This window comes from Neoarius graeffei, chromosome 23, assembly GCF_027579695.1.
Source record: "Neoarius graeffei isolate fNeoGra1 chromosome 23, fNeoGra1.pri, whole genome shotgun sequence".
Lineage (NCBI taxonomy): Eukaryota > Metazoa > Chordata > Actinopteri > Siluriformes > Ariidae > Neoarius > Neoarius graeffei.
In genome coordinates this window covers 50,877,057-50,900,526 of record NC_083591.1, presented here as the reverse complement: position 1 = coordinate 50,900,526, position 23,470 = coordinate 50,877,057, and the positions used below count along the sequence as shown (strand labels likewise).

At 39.8% G+C, this 23,470-nt stretch overlaps 1 protein-coding gene across 1 annotated transcript in view; it reads right to left on the bottom strand.

Moving 5' to 3' along the window:
• The window catches only part of LOC132871830 (polymeric immunoglobulin receptor-like), a 52,254-nt gene that overhangs the window by 23,356 nt on the left and 5,428 nt on the right, over positions 1-23,470 (bottom strand). The window contains exons 2-6 of the mRNA XM_060906369.1: positions 15,409-15,753; positions 13,966-14,047; positions 13,537-13,760; positions 8,774-8,834; positions 7,675-7,766 (exon numbers count right to left, since the gene is read on the bottom strand). Coding sequence (XP_060762352.1) covers positions 7,675-7,766; positions 8,774-8,834; positions 13,537-13,760; positions 13,966-14,047; positions 15,409-15,753 — 804 coding nt within the window. The remainder of the gene's footprint in view (positions 1-7,674; positions 7,767-8,773; positions 8,835-13,536; positions 13,761-13,965; positions 14,048-15,408; positions 15,754-23,470) is intronic.

Here is a 23,470-nt window from a genome sequence, read left to right as displayed (position 1 = left end):
CTGAATCTGCAATAGGTAAGCAGCTTGGTGTGAAGAAATCAACTGTGGGAGCAATTATTAGAAAATGGAAGGCATACAAGACCACTGATAATCTTCCTCGATCTGGGGCTCCACGCAAGATCTCACCCCGTGGGGTCAAAATGATCACAAGAACGGTGAGCAAAAATCCCAGAACCACACGGGGGGACCTACTGAATGACCTGCAGAGAGCTGGGACTAAAGTAACAAAGGCTACCATCAGTAACACACTACGCCGCCAGGGACTCAAATCCTGCAGTGCCAGACGTGTCCCCCTGCTTAAGCCAGTACATGTCCAGGCCCGTCTGAAGTTTGCTAGAGAGCATTTGGATGATCCAGAAGAGGATTGGGAGAATGTCATGTGGTCAGATGAAACCAAAATAGAACTTTTTGGTAAAAACTCAACTTGCCGTGTTTGGAGGAGAAAGAATGCTGAGTTGCAACCAAAGAACACCATACCTACTGTGAAGCATGGGGGTGGAAACATCATGCTTTGGGGCTGTTTTTCTGCAAAGGGACCAGGATGACTGATCCATGTAAAGGAAAGAATGAATGGGGCCATGTATTGTGAGATTTTGAGTGAAAACCTCCTTCCATCAGCAAGGGCATTGAAGATGAAACATGGCTGGGTCTTTCAGCATGACAATGATCCCAAACACACCGCCCGGGCAACGAAGGAGTGGCTTCGTAAGAAGCATTTCAAGGTCCTGGAGTGACCTAGCCAGTCTCCAGATCTCAACCCCATAGAAAATCTTTGGAGGGAGTTGAAAGTCCGTGTTGCCCAGCGACAGCCCCAAAACATCACTGCTCTAGAGGAGATCTGCATGGAGGAATGGGCCAAAATACCAGCAACAGTGTGTGAAAACCTTGTGAAGACTTACAGAAAACATTTGACCTCTGTCATTGCCAACAATGGGGATGTAGCAAAGTATTGAGATGAACTTTTGTTATTGACCAAATACTTATTTTCCACCATAATTCGCAAATAAATTCTTTAAAAATCAGACAATGTGATTTTCTGGATTTTTTTCTCATTTTGTCTCTCATAGTTGAGGTATACCTATGATGAAAACTACAGGCCTCTCTCATCTTTTTAAGTGGGAGAACTTGCACAACTGGTGACTGACTAAATACTTTTTTGCCCCTCTGTATAGTAATATAGAAATCAAAGCTCAATGTTTCTCACAGCAGTGGAAAAAAAAAGAAATAATTGATATTGTAAAAAACTGTAAACATAAAACATCTACTGATTGTGATAACATTGATATGAAAATTGTGAAAAGGGTCATTGAGGGAATTTCAAAACCATTAACTTTCATCTGTAACTTATCATTCCAAACTGGCAAATTTCCAAACAAAATGAAAATAGCTAAAGTTGTGCCGCTGTATAAAACTGGGGATAGACTCCACTTCACAAACTACAGGCCTGTTTCTTTATTACCACAATTCTCAAAAATTCTAGAAAAAAATATTCAACAACAGATTAGACAAATTCCTGGATAAGCATAAATTACTCTCTGACAGTCAATATGGATTTAGATCAAACAGTTCAACAGCACTGGCATTAATGGAATCAGTTGAGGAAATCACTAACGCTATAGATCACAAACAGTACCCAATTGGAATATTCATCGACCTCAAGAAAGCTTTCGACACAATCAATCATGATATATTAATCAATAAACTGGAACGGTATGGGATCAGGGGGATAGTTTTGCACTGGGTGAAAAGTTATTAAAGGGACAGGAGACAGTTTGCGGGCAGCACGGTGGTGTAGTGGTTAGCGCTGTCGCCTCACAGCAAGAAGGTCCTGGGTTCGAGCCCCGGGGCTGGCAAGGGCCTTTCTGTGCGGAGTTTGCATGTTCTCCCCGTGTCCGCGTGGGTTTCCTCCGGGTGCTCCGGTTTCCCCCACAGTCCAAAGACATGCAGGTTAGGTTAACTGGTGACTCTAAATTGACCGTAGGTGTGAATGTGAGTGTGAATGGTTGTCTGTGTCTATGTGTCAGCCCTGTGATGACCTGGTGACTTGTCCAGGGTGTACCCCGCCTTTCGCCCGTAGTCAGCTGGGATAGGTTCCAGCTTGCCTGCGACCCTGTAGAAGGATAAAGCGGCTAGAGATAATGAGATGAGATGAGACAGTTTGTGAAGTTGGGAGATTACACTTCTTCATGCTTGGACATTGCTTGTGGTGTCCCCCAGGGGTCAGTATTGGGTCCAAAACTGTTCATCTCATTATCTCATCTCATCTCATTATCTGTAGCCACTTTATCCTGTTCTACAGGGTCGCAGGCAAGCTGGAGCCTATCCCAGCTGACTACGGGCGAAAGGCGGGGTACACCCTGGACAAGTCGCCAGGTCATCACAGGGCTGACACATAGACACAGACAACCATTCACACTCACATTCACACCTACGGTCAATTTAGAGTCACCAGTTAACCTAACCTGCATGTCTTTGGACTGTGGGGGAAACCAGAGCACCCGGAGGAAACCCACGCGGACACGGTGAGAACATGCAAACTCCACACAGAAAGGCCCTCGCCGGGCACGGGGCTCAAACCCGGACCTTCTTGCTGTGAGGCGACAGCGCTAACCACTACACCACCGTGCCACCCCCAAAAGTGTTCATTCTCTACATAAATGATATCTGCAAAGTTTCTAAGTTATTAAAATTAGTTTTATTTGCAGACGACACAAATATTTTTTGTTCAGGGAGGAATTTACAGGATCTTCTGGGGATGATCACTGCAGAACTGTCTAAATTAAAGTGGTCTGACAGGAACAAATTATCTTTAAACCTTAACAAAACTAAATTCATGTTATTTGGGAATTGTAAAAGGAATACTCAAGCACTAATACAGGTAGATGGGGTTGATATTGTAAGGGTACATGAAAATAAATTTCTTGGTGTAATTGTGGACGATAAAATAACATGGAAATCCCACATAAAACACGTACAAACTGTCATGGAGCATTTCAGTACTGAGTAAGGCAAAACACTTTCTGGACTACAAATCACTCCACTTTCTTTACAGCTCACTAATATTACCATACTTAAATTACTGTGTAGAGATTTGGGGTAATACTTATAAATGTACATTACAACCACTGATTATACTGCAGAAAAGAGCCATAAGGACAATTCATAACACTGGTTACAGAGAACATACTAATCATTTATTCTTAAAATCAAAAATACTAAAACTCACAGATCTGGTTCATTTTCAAACAGCACAAATCATGTATAGAACAATAAACAACCTACTTCCAGTCAACATTCAAAAACTTTTTTTTTTTCAGAAAGAAGAGGGATATCATTTGAGGGGGGGAAATGAACTTTAAACATCTTTTTGCTTGCACAACCTCTAAAATCACATTGCATCTCAGTATGTGGAGTGAAATTGTGGAACAGACTGTCGGGGGGGCTGAAGCAATGTCCAAGCATGAGTATATTCAAACAGCGGTACAAACACATGGTATTCACTAGGTACAGGGAGGAAGAAGGGTGGGACGAGCACTAGGGCTTTTGCACATATTTATTTACTTTGTTTATTTTGTTTATTTTCTATTTTGTTGGTACAGGCAAATATGTTTAAATTACTTGTGTTTAGGAGTATGTGATTAAAAAAACAGTAAATAAAAATAATAATAACAATAAAAATAAATAAATAATAAATTTTATATATATATATATATATATATATATATACTGGGTGCGATTTGAGGGCGGCACGGTGGTGTAGTGGTTAGCGCTGTCGCCTCACAGCAAGAAGGTCCTGGGTTCGAGCCCCGGGGCCGGCGAGGGCCTTTCTGTGCAGAGTTTGCATGTTCTCCCTGTGTCCGCGTGGGTTTCCTCCGGGTGCTCCGGTTTCCCCCACAGTCCAAAGACATGCAGGTTAGGTTAACTGGTGACTCTAAATTGACCGTAGGTGTGAATGTGAGTGTGAATGGTTGTCTGTGTCTATGTGTCAGCCCTGTGATGACCTGGCGACTTGTCCAGGGTGTACCCCGCCTTTCGCCCGTAGTCAGCTGGGATAGGCTCCAGCTTGCCTGCGACCCTGTAGAAGGATAAAGCGGCTAGAGATAATGAGATGAGATGAGATGAGACTTCAGAATGCTTAACAGTTGTCTTTTCAGTCATTTATTATAGTAGATCATATAAAGATATATAAAATAGGAAAGGAAAGAGAAGAATAGAAGAAGACATCACTTCTGATGATGCCGAGAGTACGCGCACTCTGAGTTGTGTTTTAGGAATGTTATCTATTATACTCTGAAAGCAGTCGCTCACTGCTTGTGTCTTCACGTGATTGGCTCAAGATTTTCTATGAAGCTTTGTTAAAGCGTGCACCTGGCGTGCTCTGGTATGTGCAGGCGGATGCGAGTTAGGGAGAGCTCAAGCTCCCTGCTTATCACCACCAAGGTCAGGAGAGGTGGTTACATCATGAGAAGATGCAAGCTAGGATGAACTCAAGCACCCTGCTCATTACCACCAAGGCCACAGAAAAGCGATTACAACATAGGAAAAAACATCTTTCTCAGTATAGGCCACTTGAGCTCAACACACAGAAACACAGAGAATAATAATGTTCATCCATTAAAAATTCCCTCACAGCTGTTAGCCTATTGTTACCTTAATTTTGTGACGTTTCATGATTAAAAAAAAAAACATCCCCCCTTCTGGTTTTTTTGACAAATCGCACCCTGTATATGTACAGGAAGTAAATAGTAAATAGTATTATTAATTAATTGGAAAAGGGGTAGGATTAAATAAGCTAATGCTTCTTCCTACTCCTTTTCAAACATGTTAAGTTAATATTGTTCCATTGGTTTTTTTTAATTGAATTAAGTGATTTTATTTGTTCTTTTGTTTTTGTTTTTTTTGTGTTTGTTTTTCTTCTCTTCTGTTTTGCACTACTTTGATATGTTTGAAATAAAGCATTCATTCATTCATTCATATGGTAGTATTATTTATTAAACTTAAATTCTGGGGGAAAAAAATTTAAGGATTTTTTTTTTTTCAAAATGTCCAGATAGGGAGAGTTGGGACAGTTCATCATGTTACAGGTTTTTTTTTCTTGTGGTTTATAAATATAAAATTGTTTAAAAATGTTTGTTTAAAATGTGGGAGGGTCCCTGCATGAGGATTAATCTTATTCCATTCCTTCTTGAGAATGGAACTCTTTTGTCAAGTCAGGTTTTGGGTAAACTGACATTTTTCTGTCGCTGTACCAGCATCATTTGTTCATTCATACAGTTCATATGTGACAAGTTTTGATGATAAATAAAAAAAAATGTAAACATGTAGGATTAAGCTAGGTGTTTTATTTTTGTCCCATGTCTCCCTAATATGTCCCAAGTCTCCCAACATAACGTCCCATGTCTCCCGTCAGTGTCCCATGTCTCCCTGCAAAAAAATATAATAACAGAAAAAGTGAAGTCTGAAGGCCAGTATCTGTGACAAGCTGAGAAACTAATGTTGTGGTAAGAGGGGATAGTAAATACTCTCTAATTCAGTATGAGACAGGAATGTGATTAAAGAATTTCACACAATCTACAAAAGCTGAAAACTTGTCCCAAGTCTCCCTGCTCTCCCCGACTTATCTGAATCAGCTTATGAGAACTCAATAACTGAACCTTGTTTGAAGAACTCAATCTGATTGAACTGTATTTCCGTGAGCGAAATTTTAAGCAAGCACAACTCCTGTGACTCAAGTTTTAATTACTCAAATAATATTAGTTTAAGCTTTATTCTTTCAACTTTTTTTAACTCAGCACCTCACACACACACACACACACACACACACACACACACACACACACACACACACACACACACACACAAATCCTTTTTGGCGACGACAACTGTTACTTTTAATTAGCTCTCGGCTACTAATTAAATAACGTGAGGTACATCATTTATACTGTATATTATAATTGCTCCAGGATCCCAGGGCCAATCCTGGCATCCAGTTTGTGCTGTATTCCCACCTCACGCCCAGTGTTCCTGGGATTGAATCCTGGTCCAGCACAGCCCTGATGAGGATAAAGCAGTTACCAAGAGTGAGATTTAACACAGGTTTGTCAACAAAACAGCACTTCTGAACTGACTTAATTAGTTCTTTAAACTAAATTTTGTCAAAGTAAGTGTAACAAAGATTATTCTATCCACATTCACTGGATATGAGCAATCACGCGCTCTGATTGGCTACTCTACTACTAGGCTATCAGCTCATATACTGTGAGTAGAGAAGAACAACATGGTGGAGCGCATCAAGTCAGATATATCACTTTGTCAAGTATTTAAAAGAAACAGAAATAACTAAAAGAATGTCTTTGTCAGCTCAGTCGGTGGTGGTAATGCACCTTTAAGTTGGTTTGCCAACCATAAAAAAAAACTGAAAGAAGAAGAAGAAAATGGCGGAGCATGTTGCTGAACCAACCGAGGATGAAATAAAAACTCTACTCAAAAACAAAATCCCAAAAAATAAAAAAGCAACAAAATATGGAATGAAAGTATTTGATGGTAAGAGCATATCTTTTTTATTTTTTTTTCAAGATTTATCGCTATAGCATTTTTCACAAATTGCTGCTGTCATTTCACCGGTCTGTTTACATTCTAAGCAGAAATTATTTTGTCAAATGTTTGTACAAAGTTTTTATTCATCGAATTTGCAGAAAATAAAAATAAAAATGCTTTGTTTCTCAAAATCCAGTGAACGTGGATAGAATAAAAGAGTTTATTCCATTCAATCTCGTCGTACACGTCTTATGGCTTTTCGTTTTTAAGAGGCTGATAACAGACAATTATAAAGCTGTTTCTAGAGGGTTTTTTAACTTTTGTGGTTTCTTGTGAGTGCAACAAGATTTTTGTTGTTGTTGTTGTTGTTGTTGTTGTTGTTGTTGTTGTTTTAATTAAGTTAAAGAAAAATGGGGATAAAAAGAGACACTGGTAAATGGTAAACTATAGCTGCTGTAACATAAGTGAAACAGAAACTTGTTTGGTGGAATTTCAGTAAGTACAGTTTAAAAAAAAAACACAGTCTATTTGATATGTAATACAAGTTAGTGGTTAGTAAGAAAGAGTCTAATATATTAGTTAGGACTGTCACTAGTACACTGTAGTTAAAGCAGACGGGTTGGTGACACTCAGAACTCTATGCGATACGGAGAAAGCCAGGCCAATGTCTTGTCAATATAAATATAAATGAATCCCAGATGATGTATGACATGTAAACTCCAAGAACATTCTCATCTCATTATCTCTAGCCGCTTTATCCTTCTACAGGGTCGCAGGCAAGCTGGAGCCTATCCCAGCTGACTACGGGCGAAAGGTGGGGTACACCCTGGACAAGTTGCCAGGTCATCACAGGGCTGACACATAGACACAGACAACCATTCACACTCACATTCACACCTACGGTCAATTTAGAGTCACCAGTTAACCTAACCTGCATGTCTTTGGACTGTGGGGGAAACCGGAGCACCCGGAGGAAACCCACGCGGACACGGGGAGAACATGCAAACTCCACACAGAAAGGCCCTCGCCGGCCACGAGGCTCGAACCCGGACCTTCTTGCTGTGAGACGACAGCGCTAACCACTACACCACCGTGCCGCCCACTCCAAGAACATAACTGAAAATTTTAAGAGCTTACTCAAGTTTTGCCTTCTCCAAAATTGCAGTCCAGTCGCGGTCAGCAAGCACACCAGAAGTCCACACACCATCAGAGAAGGCCAAATGATGGAACTGAAACAACACAACGGATGTAAACACGAGTACACAAAGTAAATAAATTCCTCAAAACAAATACCTTCAGTTGGAACGTTCTTGAGTTTGGAGAAAATCTACGATTAAAACACTCGATAACTATTTATTCGTCTTTTATAACTGGAATAAAACATGATGTGCTGCCCTGTTATCGGAAAATAATCGACGGTGAGGTGGTGTGATGCGATCTGATGGGAAGCAGAGTAATTCTCACCACAAGTTCTAATAACAGCACGTCGCAAAGTGTTTTAATCAACTTATACGGTAATTTGTGAAAGCTACGGATCTTTTTTATTAATTAGTAAAATGGAAACCTGTCGACCCTGAAGAGGAACATTGTGAAGTCCTGGTTGAAGGACTGAAGGTGTAAAAATGTATTTTCGATATAGTCCTTCTTTACAAATCACTTCGATAAGTAACACACTCTACTACATGCATATACAGGAGATTACGGTAACCACTGGGTAAAAATTTTATTTATTTATTTATGGGGAGGGGGGTTAGGAGTGGGAAATGAGCTGCCATTTGCCTGCTGGATATCTTCGTCCCCTGTATACCAGAACATTCCAATCACTACTTCAACAGGCTTCGACTTTAACCACAGCTGTGGCGATTTAGATTGGATTTTTTTTGGGGGGGGGCTTCTTTTGGCTGGAAAAAAAGTGCATTTTTGACGATTTTCAGCTTGAAATTTTTATTAATGTGAGATTGAGGAAAGAGGGTGGGACATCCAGGGTGTCATTTAATATTTCCAGTTGAAAACACCTACACGGCTGTTAGATATTCTACAGTCATATGCCAATTGGCTGAATTTTTTCATGCATTTTGAAGCCGCATACTTCAATGATAAAATGTGTCGTGGTTGGAAGGTCTGAAAATGACACGTCATCTGTTTTATCAGTTTATAGATATTCCTATCCAGAAATTCTGAATAAAATGTGTAAGCCATTACAGGATAATAATAATCATCTACACTTTCTACTCACTTGCTGGAGTCCTCAGTTTTAACCTCAAATGGATGCTGTTGTGTTATTACACCCAAGGCAGCTGTAAGGAAACAGATGACACAGAGAACAATGCTGAAAAAGTCCTAACAATAATATACACAAAAAATAATGGATTTATTATCACTGTATTATTATTATTATTATTATTATTATTATTATTAGCTCATCCAGCCGACAGGTGATGAGTTTATGCCATCGTATGTCATCCGGCGTCATCCACATTTCACGAAAATCGCTTCTTCTCTCTCAATTCTTCACCAATTTTTATTCTTTTTGGCAGGAAGGAAGGTCTGCCTGGGGTGCATACACTACCGTTCAAAAGTTTGGGGTCACCCAGACAATTTTGTGTTTTCCATGAAAAGTCACACTTTTATTTACCACCATAAGTTGTAAAATGAACAGAAAATATAGTCAAGACATTTTTCTGGCCATTTTGAGCATTTAATCGACCCCACAAATGTGATGCTCCAGAAACTCAATCTGCTCAAAGGAAGGTCAGTTTTATAGCTTCTCTAAAGAGCTCAACTGTTTTCAGCTGTGCTAACATGATTGTACAAGGGTTTTCTAATCATCCATTAGCCTTCTGAGGCAATGAGCAAACACATTGTACCATTAGAACACTGGAGTGAGAGTTGCTGGAAATGGGCCTCTATACACCTATGGAGATATTGCACCAAAAACCAGACATTTGCAGCTAGAATAGTCATTTACCACATTAGCAATGTATAGAGTGGATTTCTGATTAGTTTAAAGTGATCTTCATTGAAAAGAACAGTGCTTTTCTTTCAAAAATAAGGACATTTCAAAGTGACCCCAAACTTTTGAACGGTAGTGTACACAGTAGCTTTCTTTCTTTCTTTTTTAGAATTAGAATATCTTTATTGTCATTGTAAATAAATACAATGAAATTAAACGCAATCCTTGGTGCAAAAAAAGTGCATCTAAAAAAACCTGTGAAAATAATACAACAAGATAAACTCATAAATATATAAATAAATAATTTATAAAGTTTTTTAAAACAGCAGTCATCACTCGCAAACATTCACATCCTACGGTATGGAGGGCATTGCACGATCCCATATTGTATCATATTGTATTACTGAATGTACAGGTTTCCCTTATGGCTCTGGCATAGAAACTGTTCCTAATCCTGTTTGTCCTGTCTGCCTTAAGGCAGCAGTTTAAACACAGTGTGTCTGGGGTTCTTCTTTTGGTAGAAGAGAAGCTTCTACCCAAATTTGCATAATTGCAATTAATAATGAAGATATGGAGTAATTAATCAAGCCCTAATGAGCAGTTTCCACACAAATTGCTTCTTCTCCATCAATTCTTCACCGATTTTGATTCTTTCTGGCATGAAGATAGGGGTACCTAGGGTGCATAGAACTTCTACCTAGATTTGCTTAATTACAATTATTAATTAACTTATGGACTAATTAAGCCTTAATGAGCAGTTCAACAAAAATCCCTTTTTTTTGGTCAGTTCCTCGCCGTTTTGGATTCTTTCTGGCAAATAGGTCAGTATTCCTAGGGTGTATATAGTTTCTGTATATCGCCTGTATATAGTGTGTATAGCTTGCAGCATTTATTGCGCAAGGAAGGCGGCCCACTTTAGATCGTTCCTTCTGGACTAGACAGGGCCGGAGTAATATTTTACACACGGTATTTGATGTTATAATCAGCTCATCAGTGTTTTTGTTAGGCCACTACCTGTGACCTAAGATGACAAGCTACTCTTCTCTAAGTCTAATATTATTTATTATTATTAATATGTGATTGTTTCAGCTTTTCGATGTTATAACCGGTTAATTTTTTATAGTACTGTGCCTCAGCTGCTACCCGTAGCTTAGAGGCACGCCACTTTCCTAAGGATATGAGCTGTTCCAAGCAAAGCTGTCATTTGCGCACTTCCTGGGATTCCCAGAACTTCTTTGGTTTCCAAAAGGTTCTTTGAGATGGTCCCCAGTGTGCCTATTACAAAAGGTACGACCTTCACTGTTGCTTGGTGCAATCGCCTAACTTCAAGTGCCAGATCTTGGTATCTTTCTACCTTCCACCCTTCTGTTCTAACTACATTTTGATCGGCAGGTACGGTTATGTCAATCATAACCCACTTATGATGGGTCTTATCTACCAGCATAATGTCAGGTCTGTTGTGCTCTAGTCACCAGTCTGTGAAAACAGATGAGTCCCACATGAGACTGGTTTGCTCATCTTCCATTATTATTATTAGTAGTAGTAGTAGTAGTAGTGTCACCATTTCCCCATTTGTTTTTGGTTCTATTTTTGTCCTGTCTCCATCTCCAGTCCTGTCATTGACTTGTTATCCTACTGTGTTCACCTGTTCCATGTTTCATTCAGGTTAGTTTGTGTATTTAAACCTTGGTGGTGAAAGATCTCAAGTTTTTTGTTGTCGTTTGTTTGTTTGTTTGTTTGTTTGTTTGTTTGTTTGTTTGTTTGTTTGTTTGTTTTTTAATGCATTGAGCATTTCTGAGGTTTGGGATTTTGTTTGTTTGTTTGTTTGTTTGTTTGTTTGTTTGTTTGTGTTTTTTAATATCCTAGGCAAAAGTTTCTGGATTCCACTTCATAAAGTCAAAAATAGAATATTTCTGTATATAGAATATATAATTTAAAAATTATCGGTCAGATTATTTGCAAGTCAATTATTCTCAGAAGAAGAAAGCACAACTTTATTCATCACACACTTGTGAAATTTCATCTCTGCATTTAACCCATCTGAAGCCGTGAACACACACATGTGAGCAATGAGCACACACACATACAGTGGTGCTTGAAAGTTTGTGAACCCTATACAGTTTTCTATACTTCTGCATAAATATGACCTAAAACATCATCAGATTTTCACACAAGTCCTAAAAGTAGATAAAGAGAACCCAGTTAAACAAATGAGACAAAAATATTATACTTGGTCATTTATTTATTGAGGAAAATGATCCAATATTACAGATCTGTGAGTGGCAAAAGTATGTGAACCTTTGCTTTCAGTATCTGGTGTGACCCCCTTGTGCAGCAATAACTGCAACTAAACATTTCCGGTAACTGTTGATCAGTCCTGCACACCGGCTTGGAGGAATTTTAGCCCGTTCCTCCGTACAGAACAGCTTCAACTCTGGGATGTTGGTGGGTTTCCTCACATGAACTGCTCGCTTCAGGTCCTTCCACATTTTCATTGGATTAAGGTCATGACTTTGACTTGGCCATTCCAAAACATTAACTTTATTCTTCTTTAACCATTCTTTGGTAGAATTACTTGTGTGCTTAGGGTCGTTGTCTTGCTGCGTGACCCACCTTCTCTTGAGATTCAGTTCGTGGACAGATGTCCTGACATTTTGCTTGAGAATTCGCTGGTAAAATTCAGAATTCATTGTTCCATTAATGATGGCAAGCCGTCCTGGCCCAGATGCAGCAAAACAGGCCCAAACCATGATACTACCACCACCATGTTTCACAGGTGGAATAAGGTTTTTATGCTGGAATGCAGTGTTTTCCTTTCTCCAAACATAACACTTCTCATTTAAACCAAACAGTTCTATTTTGGTCTCATCCGTCCACAAAACATTTTTTCAATAGCCTTCTGGCTTGTCCACATGATCTTTAGCAAACTGCAGACGAGTAGCAATGTTCTTTTTGGAGAGCAGTGGCTTTCTCCTTGCAACCTTGCCATGCACACCATTGTTGTTCAGTGTTCTCCTGATGGTGGACTCATGAACATTAGCCAATGTGAGAGAGGCCTTCAGTTGCTTAGAAGTTACCCTGGGGTCCTTTGTGACCTCACCGACTACTACATGCCTTGCTCTTGGAGTGATCTTTGTTGGTTGACCACTCCTGGGGAGGGTAACAACAGTCTTGAATTTCCTCCCTTTGTACACAATCTGTCTGACTGTGGATTGGTGGAGTCCAAACACATTAGAGATGGTTTTGTAACCTTTTCCAGCCTGATGAGCATCAACAATGCTTTTTCTGAGGTCCTCAGTTCATGTGAGGAAACCTACCAACATCTCAGAGTTGAAGCTGTTCTGTACGGAGGAATGGGCTAAAACTCCAAGCCAGTGTGCAGGACTGATCAATAGTTACCAGAAATGTTTAGTTGCAGTTATTGCTGCACAAGGGGGTCACACCAGATACTGAAAGCAAAGGTTCACATACTTTTGCCACTCACAGATATGTAATATTGGATCATTTTCCTCAATAAATAAATGACCAGGTATAATATTTTTGTCTCAATTGTTTAACTGGGTTCTCTTTATCTACTTTTAGGACTTGTGTGAAAATCTGATGATGTTTGAGGTCATATTTATGCAGAAATATAGAAAATTCTAAAGGGTTCACAAACTTTCAAGCACCACTGTACCCAGAGCAGTGGGCAGCCATGCTAACAGCGCCCGGGGAGCAGTTGGGAGTTAGATGCCTTGCTCAAGGGTAACTCAGCCCAATGCCATCCCATATTAACCTAACCGCATGTCTTTGGACTGTGGAGGAAACTGGAGCACCAAGAAGAAACCCACGCAAACACGAGGAGAACATGCAAACTCCACACAGAAAAAGCCCTCGCCGGCCACTGGGTTCGGACCCAGAACCTTCTTGATGTGAGGTAACCATGCTAACCACTACACCACCGTGCCGCCAGTAATTAGTCATTTGTCAGTAATTGTCAGTAATTATCCCATGAAAAATATGATGGGTTTTTTTTTTGTTGTTTTTTGTTTTTTTCTATTACATACTTGTGGTTGATCCTGGAGTGACTAAAACATGAACAGATGCTTGGTGCTCGCCGGCTCTGCACAAGTACCATCCTGCGTCCTGCATCTTCAGCTGCCTCATGGTCACGGTAACTGTGTCCTTCCTGTTATCGCTAATGAGCAGAGATTTGCTGCTGAACGTCCCGTTGTTTGTAACCTTGCAGGAGTGTAAGTTGCCACTCCTGCACCACCTCTTCTCATTCTCTCTGATGGAAAACAACAACAAGGGCACTTAAAAAAATTCTCTTCTGTGAAGCGGCTGTGGTGTGTTAACTTCATCGTTTCTTTTGTTCTAGTTGTAACTGGAATAGAACAAAACCAGTGAGCAGCTGGAGGACTGAAAACCTGAGGTGTAATATGTCTGAAACAACAGCTACAGTGAGAAACGTGTAAATATATTTACTGTAGTACCTGTGTTTCTCACTGTAGACGCACTGCACAGTGACACTGCCACCCTCTTCAGCTTGTACTTCATCCTTTACTACTGACATACCTAAAATACATACATAAAGAAAGAACAACTCATATGAGTGTTATATTGTCTTTTAAGGTCATGGAGAATGGAGTTGTTGTAAACTATATGAGTCACTGAAGTAAGAAACGCATCGTAGCCGTTATTTATTAGTTTCTGATGTACAAACCAAAATGTCGTCACCACAAATCTGCTGTCTTCTGGCTAAAAGTTTCTTCACTATTAGTAAAAATTATATATTTTAACTGGGCAATGAAATACAGTCTGAGAAGCACGATTTGTAACTTGCTGGCCAATTAAATGATTCAAATTCGTCGGTAAGGAATAAAACCTGGCAGCGTGTCCAGTTATAGAAAAATAATCAACAACAAGTCCATTATTTTCCAATACATCCAAAATGCTCTTGTATTATTCCTCTTTACACAACAGAAATTTGGTAACGCTAGCAATTTTTTTATTATTATTTATTAAACAAAAACACTTTTTATCCATTAATAGTTACATTTTATGTATGGAACATCTGCGAAACAAGTTCCTGTTATCACTTCGCAGCTATAAACAGCCGATCCTTCAACAGTGACTGTTTATCTTGAATTTGCTAACATGTACGAAAAAAGGAAGAAAAAAAAAGAAATGCAGTTTGTTATGGAGAAAAAAGCTGAAAATTACAGTTTTACTGAAGGGCTGACACTGGAGACTCCTTCCAAAAATGCTAAATAAATGTTTCCTCATAGAAAACGTCATCAAGAAGTACACGTGGTTTTCTGTAGAGTGCCCACCACACAAGTTGAAATGGGCCTCATTTATCAATCTCTCAGTAAAGTCGTGTGTAAATGTCGCAAACTAGTTTTCTGCCGGATTTAGAAACATTTCAGGAATGCTGATGGTGGTCGCCTTACAGCAAGAAGGTTCTGGGTTCGAGCCCAGTGGCTGACAGGGGTCTTTCCGTGTGGAGTTTGTATGTTCTGCCTGTGTCTGCATGGGTTTCCTCCGGGTGCTCCGGTTTCCCCCAAAGACATGCAGGTTAGGTTAACTGGTGGCTCTAAATTGACCGTAGGTGTGAATGTGAGTGTGAATGGTTGTCTGTGTCTATGTGTCAGCCCTCTGATGACCTGGCGACTTGTCCAGGGTGTACCCCGCCTTTCGCCCGTAGTCAGCTGGGATAGGCTCCAGCTTGCCCGTGACCCTGCACAGGATAAGCAGCTACAGATAATGGATGGATGTTGTCTCATTGTTAGTTGATCCTACAGAAATATATTAATTACAAGGAGTGTATTGTTTTAAACCTGTGCTTTGAGATACAGTCAGAGATGCTGTCATAGAAAATTAATCAACACCTTCAGACCAGGCAGATATAGATTAAATCAGCTTCCCCCACTGACCCTGTTTGACACTGATTTGAAGTGATGCGTAGCTGTCCTTGTTCCATATCCCTCCTATTTCCACGCCACACCAGTACCAGCCAGAGTCCTCCTCCTTCAGCTCACGCATGGTCACCATGAACACATTCTGTACCGGTTCGTCAGTGATCGTTATTCTTGCATTCGAGAACGGAGCAGATTCCGACTCGTCTGTGCGTGCCAGGCTGGTGCAGAAAGTGTGCACAGAGCCTTTGCACCAGTACTTCACATTTGGAATGTACTCAGGGTTGTAAAGGCAGGGCACAGTGATCGACTGGCCCTGTAACAATGTCTGGTCTCCCACTGTGGTCACGGTGCATAGGACACCTACAGCCAAGGACAAAAAACAAGCCAAGGTTCATTATTAAAAACACATTATTTACATACCAGTTGAAAAGTACTGAGAAGTATACATGAGTGTCGAAATCTTTCTCACATTGCAGTAAACATATCGAATTTAATGTCTGCTTGACTGAAAGTCAGCGTGACAATATCTAGATTTAAACAAACTTCAGTATTGAAGAGTAAGTTTTAATAAATATTATTTAGAAATAAAAAATGAGCAATTGAGACATAAATCTGCATTGTTTAATTTATTTGATTACATATAGCATTTATTATATATACATGCATGCTGAGAGCAGAGAGAGAGTCAACGTGTCCGGTGGTACGAACACATTGAACAAGCCACTGGCTGCATCAACACCATCACCAAGTTGCAGTTGCCAGGCAACAGAGGTCGTGGCAGACCAAGGAAAGCTTGGATGGAGTGTGTCAAGAAAGACATCAAAGTGTGCGGCCTCACCAGTATGGATCCGCTGGACAGAGCTGCCTGGAAACGCGGTGTGAAGACTAGCCGACTGCTGCCTACCCCTGTGTCAGGGACCCCTGCAGCAGTATAATCAAATACTGGATACTACTACTACTACTACTACTACTACTACTAAGAGCAGTATTACTAGGAAGGACCACAAAACCAACAAACAGCTGTATGGTAAACTTAACATAACAGCTGTACTACAGGAAAGGCGGTTGAAGTTCATAGGGCACTTGTGGAGGAGGAGGAATGAGGAAATAATAAGTCAAGTGCTTCTTTGGGAGCCAAAGCAAGGTGCAAGAAAGAGAGGAAGACCAGCACTTACATATGTGGACCAGCTATGGAAAGACTCTGGACTGTCCACTGAGGAATTGAAAACCATCCTGGATGACCGTGAAGAATGGGGGAAACTAGTTCGTAGTGTCCGAGTGCACTCGAACTAAGTATTTATTAAATTTGAGACAAATCTAGAATTTGGCTTGCTGATTAGCTAATATTTATTATTATATCCACGTTCACTGGATATAAGCAATCGCGCACTCTGATTGGCTACTCTACTACTAGGATATCAGCTTATGTACCATGAGTAGAGAAAAACAAAATGGCAACGCGTGTTGCTGAACCAACCGAGGACGAAATAAAAACTCTACTCAAAAACAAAACCGCAGGAAAAAAGCAACAAAATATGGAATGAAAGTATTTGATGGTAAGAATGTATCTTTTTTATTTTTCAAGAATAATAATAATAATTATTATTATTATTGCATTTTTCACAAATTGATCCTGTCATTTCACAGGTTTGTTTACATTCTAAGCGGAAATGATTTTGTCGGATGTTTTGTATGAAGTTTTTATTTATCGAATTTGCAAAAAAATTAAAATAAAAATGCTCTGTTCCTCAAAATCCAGTGAATGTGGATAGAATAAAACAGTTATTCCAGTCAATCTCGTCGAACATGGCTTATAGCCGACTCGGTGCTGCGTGCCTTGTCGGCTATCAGCTCATGTACGACTTGATTTCGTGGCATAACTGTTAAATATCCTTGTTGGAATTGATGCTAAGGCAGGAAAACAAAACTTGCAAGCAAACTTACCAAGCTTCAAGCTAAAGCTCACTCTGATTGTGTTCGACTAACTGAAGTTTGTCTATTGATTGGACATCTTAGAAAATACAAATATAAAACCTGAACTGGCATAGCAGCTCATGGCATTTAGATTTTTAGTGAGTACTTTCAAGGTCAAAAAAATTGGAAGGAGTAAAAAGTTCTTTCTTTTATGAATTTACTTGAGGCAGAGTACAAATCATCCAGTAACAAAGGATTTTTGAAATGTTGGTTGTTTGAATGGACAGATTCTGAAAAATAAGGCTGCAGTTATCATTTGGATTATTTGTATTAACTATAGTTGCCAGTTGGTCAACAAAACCTCCAGTTTGCCTCGATACCCAGAATAGTTAAACAGTAACTGGTTGGGTTAACTAAAAAAAAAAAGAAAAGAAACTAGGATCAGGAGCATAAGTATTACATTATATTATTCCATAGTTACTTTTTTTTCTCATAGCGGTATGTACAGTGGGGAAAAACTACATATTAAGAAAGAACATCATGAAAAGCAAAAATGTGATTTATAATAGTCTATATTGCAGTTATAACATCAAATAATATAATTTAAATAAATAAACAAAATTACAGTTAGGTCCATAAATATTTGGACAGAGACAACATTTTTCTAATTTTGTTTCTGTACATTACCACAATGAATTTTGAACAAAACAATTCAGATGCAGTTGAAGTTCAGACTTTCAGCTTTAATTCAGTGGGTTGAACAAAATGATTGCATACAAATGTGAGGAACTAAAGCATTTTTTAAACACAATCCCTTCATTTCAGGGGCTCAAAAGGAATTGGACAAATTAAATAATTGTAAATAAAATGTTCATTTCTAATACTTGGTTGAAAACCCTTTGTTGGCAATGACTGCCTGAAGTCTTGAACTCATGGACATCACCAGACGCTGTGTTTCCTCCTTTTTAATGCTCTGCCAGGCCTTTACTGCAGCGGTTTTCAGTTGCTGTTTGTTTGTGGGCCTTTCTTCACATTGCTCAATCGCCTGCAGTACATTCAAAACTCAGCAGCAAGAATCCTCACACTCACCAACCGCACTGCTCACATCACTCCTGTTTTACAGCAACTGCATTGGTTGCCAGTTATCTCCCGGATCAAATACAAAATTTTGCTGTTAACCTATAAAGCTCTTCATGGTTTCGCTCCTTCCTATCTCTGTGAGTTAATTCATTTGTACTGTCCCTCCCGCTCCCTCAGATCTTCTGTCTGTGGACTTCTGACTGTTCCTCGTTTTAAATTGGCATCTATGGGTGGCAGATTAGTGTTGCTGATCCTAAACTTTGGAATTCGTTACCACAATCGCTTCGTGACTGTTCCACACTCTCTTCCTTCAAAGCCAACTTGAAAACTTTTCTCTTTACCTCACACTATTCTTCCTAATTTTTTTTTTTGGTGGTAACTCTTTTGTAAAGCGTCCTTGGGTTTGTGAAAGGCACTATATAAATTGAAATTATTATTATTATTATTATTATTATTATTATTATTATTATTTCTGTCTGAAGTTTAGTCTTTAACAAGTGAAATGCATGCTCAATTGGGTTGAGATCAGGTGACTGACTTGGCCATTCAAGAATATTCCACTTCTTTGCTTTAATAAACTCCTGGGTTGCTTTGGCTTTATGTTTTGGGTCATTGTCCATCTGTATTATGAAACGCCGACCAATCAGTTTAGCTGCATTTGGCTGGATTTGAGCATACAGGCCCACTTTACACGGGGATGGTCTGAAACAAAAACGCAAAAGTCCAATTTTCGTTCTCACTTTTTTCCGCATCTACACGACCGTTTTCAAGGAGGAAATCTGCATCTATACGGTGACGCATAAATGTGTGGAATTCAATTGGATGTGCATGCCAGGCAGCTAGGTGGTGCTGTGAAAGACCTCCGCTATGTCTGCACGCATGCGCAACGTCTTCCGTCTCGTCTGATCTGCACATCTGCGCCGCGAAAACTTTGACTACTCTGGCTATGGTAAGTGAGAAAGTAAGTAAAAAAGTAAGAGCATGCTATACCCGCCTCTGTTCATTAACAGTATATGTGCAGATTCGGTATAGATGTTCGAAGGACTCCTGGACGTTTATTAAAGCTTCCAGAGCAGCCTGAAGGTCCGTTGGATCGATGTAATCAGACATGCTCTTACTTTTTTACTTACTTTCTTACTTCCCGGGCTGGCATGTACAGTATATGACATGTGTATGACGTAAACGCGTACCTGACGTGAGCAGATCCGAGCAGAGTTTCGCGTATTGGGTAGTTTAGATGGATATGCAATGGGGGCTGTTTTTAACTTATCCACTCTGGAAGGCGTTTTCAATTTTTTCCGTTTTTCAGCCTCGGAAATGCCGTCCCTGTGTAGACGAAAGGCACTTCCGATAAAATATTTAGTCGTTTTTACCCGACAGCGTCCTCGTGTAAACGGGCCCACAGTATGTCTCTGAATACCTCAGAATTCATCCGGCTGCTTCTGTCCTGTGTCACATCATCAATAAACACTAGTGACCCAGTGCCACTGGCAGCCATGCATGCCCAAGCCATCACACTGCCTCCGCCGTGTTTTACAGATGATGTGGTATGCTTTGGATCATGAGCTGTACCACGCCTTCGCCATACTTTTTTCTTTCCATCATTCTGGTAGAGGTTGATCTTGGTTTCATCTGTCCAAAGAATGTTCTTCCAGAACTGTGCTGGCTTTTTTAGATGTTTTTTAGCAAGGTCCAATCTAGCCTTTTTATTCTTGAGGCTTATGAGTGGCTTGCACCGTGCAGTGAACCCTCTGTATTTACTTTCATGAGTCTTCTCTTTATGGTAGATTTGGATATTGATATGCCTACCTCCTGGAGAGTGTTGTTCACTTGGTTGGCTGTTGTGAAGGGGTTTCTCTTCACCATGGAAATTATTCTGCGATCATCCACCACTGTTGTCTTCTGTGGGCATCCAGGTCTTTTTGCATTGATGAGTTCACCAGTGCTTTCTTTCTTTCTCAGGATGTACCAAACTGTAGAGTTTGCCACTCCTAATATTGTAGCAATTTCTCAGATGGGTTTTTTCTGTTTTCGCAGCTTAAGGATGGCTTGTTTCACCTGCATGGAGAGCTCCTTTGACCGCATGTTTTCTTCACAGCAAAATCTTCCAAATGCAAGCACCACACCTCAAATCAACTCCAGGCCTTTTATCTGCTTAATTGAGAATGACATAACAAAGGAATTGCCCACACCTGCCCATGAAATAGCCTTTGAGTCAATTGTCCAATTACTTTTGGTCCCTTTAAAAACAGAGTGGCACATGTTAAGGAGCTGAAACTCCTAAACCCTTCATCCAGTTTTAATGTGGATACCCTCAAATGAAAGCTGAAAGTCTGGACTTTATGTCCATGTCCATTATATAACTATAACTTGAATATGTTTCAGTAAACAGGTAAAAAAACAAAATTTGTGTCAGTGTCCAAATATATACGGACTTAACTGTAATTCTAAAGTGAATTTCAATTTATTCGTTTATGTTTGTTTGTTTTTCTCTTCTTGTTTTTCGAATTGAGAAATTTTGTGAGCTGAAGCAGTTACATACACAAACATGAATACATCATGCTTTTGATGATTTCTCTGAACTGTTCTTTTTCTGTGCCAGGAATTTGGTGCACACATTTTAATTTATTTTGGATTTTTGGAAAACAGCATGGTCTAAATTATAGATACAGTGTCAAAAATATACATCCACCCACTTAGATTATTAACTCAGTACTGCTGAAAGTTCCAAATTGTCTTTTAACTCCTCAAGGTCAAGGCCTCTAAACTTCCTGTTAGTGATCATGATTGACTGCAGCTGATAGCTTCTCTGTGCACAACATACTGTAAACAGTGTTTGTTTGACAGCACTCACTGGATTCACCAACACACTGTGCAATGGGAAAGTCCAAGGAGCTTTGGGTTTTCTGAAATCAACATAGGGTCAAAATTATACATACAGGGTCAAAAATTTACATACGCTCACTTAGATTATTAATTCAGAGGTCCTGAAACTTCCAAGCCGTCTCTTATCTTGCCAAGGCCGAGGTCTCTTAACTTCCTGTTAGTGATCATGATTGACTGCAGCTGGTAGCTTCTCTGTGCCTTCATAAAAAGGGTTTGTTTACAGTGCTCATTGACTTGACCAACACACAGTAAAATGGGAAAGTCCAAGGAGCTCAGTGCAGATCTGAGAAAGAGGATCACAGATTTATACAGCTCAGTAATGTCTCTTGGAGCCAATTCTAAACAACTGCAGGTTCTAAGATCATCAGTTCAAACAATTGTACATAAGTACAAGTTATTTGGAGGTGTAGCCACTTTGCCAAGCCACTTTTCTGGAAGAAGATCCAAACTGTCACCCTCAGCTGAAAGGGAATTGATTTGGATGGTCAGGAACAATCCAGGAACCACTAAGGCACAGGCCTCCCATGAACTGGAAGCTTCTGGAAAACTGTCTTCAGTCAAGTGAGTTTTATATCTCCATGGACTGAAAGGTTGCCATCCAAGAAAGAAGCTCCTGCTCCAAAACCAACACCTTCAAGCTGGACTAAAGTTTGTAGCTGACCACAAGGACAAAGAGCAAGCCTTCTGGAGGAGAGTTTTATGGTCAGATGAGACAAAGATTGAGTTGTTTAGCCACAATGCCAGAGGTCACCTGTTCAGCATGGTGGTGGTAGCATTATATTTCTGGGGCTGTTTTGCTGCCAATGGATAGAATAATGAAGGAAGATTACCTCAGAATTACCTCATAACACCAGAAACTTGGACAACATTGGGTGTTCCAACAGGACAATGATTCCCAACCAACATCAATGCTGGTTGTGATATGGATAAAGCAGGTTAACACAAAGGTCAAAACATCACATTACATTAATGGCATTTAGCAGACATTCTTATCCAGAGTGACCTACAACAAATCCAGAGCAGCCTGGAGAGCAGTTAGGGGCCTTGCTCAAGAGCATTTCAGCCATTCCTGCTGATCCAGGGAATCAAACCAGTGACCTTTTGGTCCCAAAGCTACTTCTCTAACCATTAGGCCATGGCTTCCCCCAACCCTAATCCTATCAAAAATATATATACATATATGGCCTGTGCTGAAAAGGCAGGTCTGTGTCAGGAAACGCACAAATTGAATTAAACTCTACCAATTCTGCCAAGATGAGTGGACAAATATCCAATCAGAATTCTGCCAGAAGCTTGCTGATGGTGACCAAAAGCATTTGGTCAAGGAGAAACTTCCTAAGGTACCATTTCACCAAATATTAGGCATTCTGTATGTAAATTTTTTACTCTTTATGTATAATTTTGACCCTGTGTTGATTTCATCTCATCTCATTACCTCTAGCCGCTTTATCCTGTTCTACAGGGTCGCGGGCAAGCTGGAGCCTATCCCAACTGACTAAGGGCAAAAGGCGCGGTACACCCTGGACAAGTCGCCAGGTCATCACAGGGCTGACACATAGACAACCATTCACACCTACGGTCAATTTAGAGTCACCAGTTAACCGAACCTGCATGTCTTTGGACTGTGGGGGGAAACCGTTGATTGTACGGTACAATGTACGGTACAATCATTCTGCCACAGAAAAAGAACAGTTCCGAGAAATCACTGAAAACCCCAAATTACCCTGACATTCATGTCCTTGTATGTAAACTTCTGACTAGTGTAGTGAAAGTTATGGAATAATTTATTCAAATTATTTACTATATTACTAATCTAATATATTAGCACATATTATAAAGCATATCTCATTTGATTAATTTAGAAAAATCACACCATTTGACTGGTAAAGACACATCTGGACAGCATCTGTTTTATACCAACACCAGTATTTCTCTCTTTTTACCAAGTGACCAAACATTAGAAAGTTATGTTTCATTTCCATTATAATGAAAGTGAGGGAAACTCACTGAACACATCTCAAACCCCATTCCTGAATGATTCATTTTGAACTATTTCCTGTTTTTGGCAAAACACAAGCATGAGTCATTGCTCTTAGAGAGTTGGATCTGATTACACTCAAGTTGTGCAACTCATTCTTTTATTTGTTGTTTTAGATCCTTTTTTGGGATGCTTTTAATCAGGTCAAAGATCAGACGT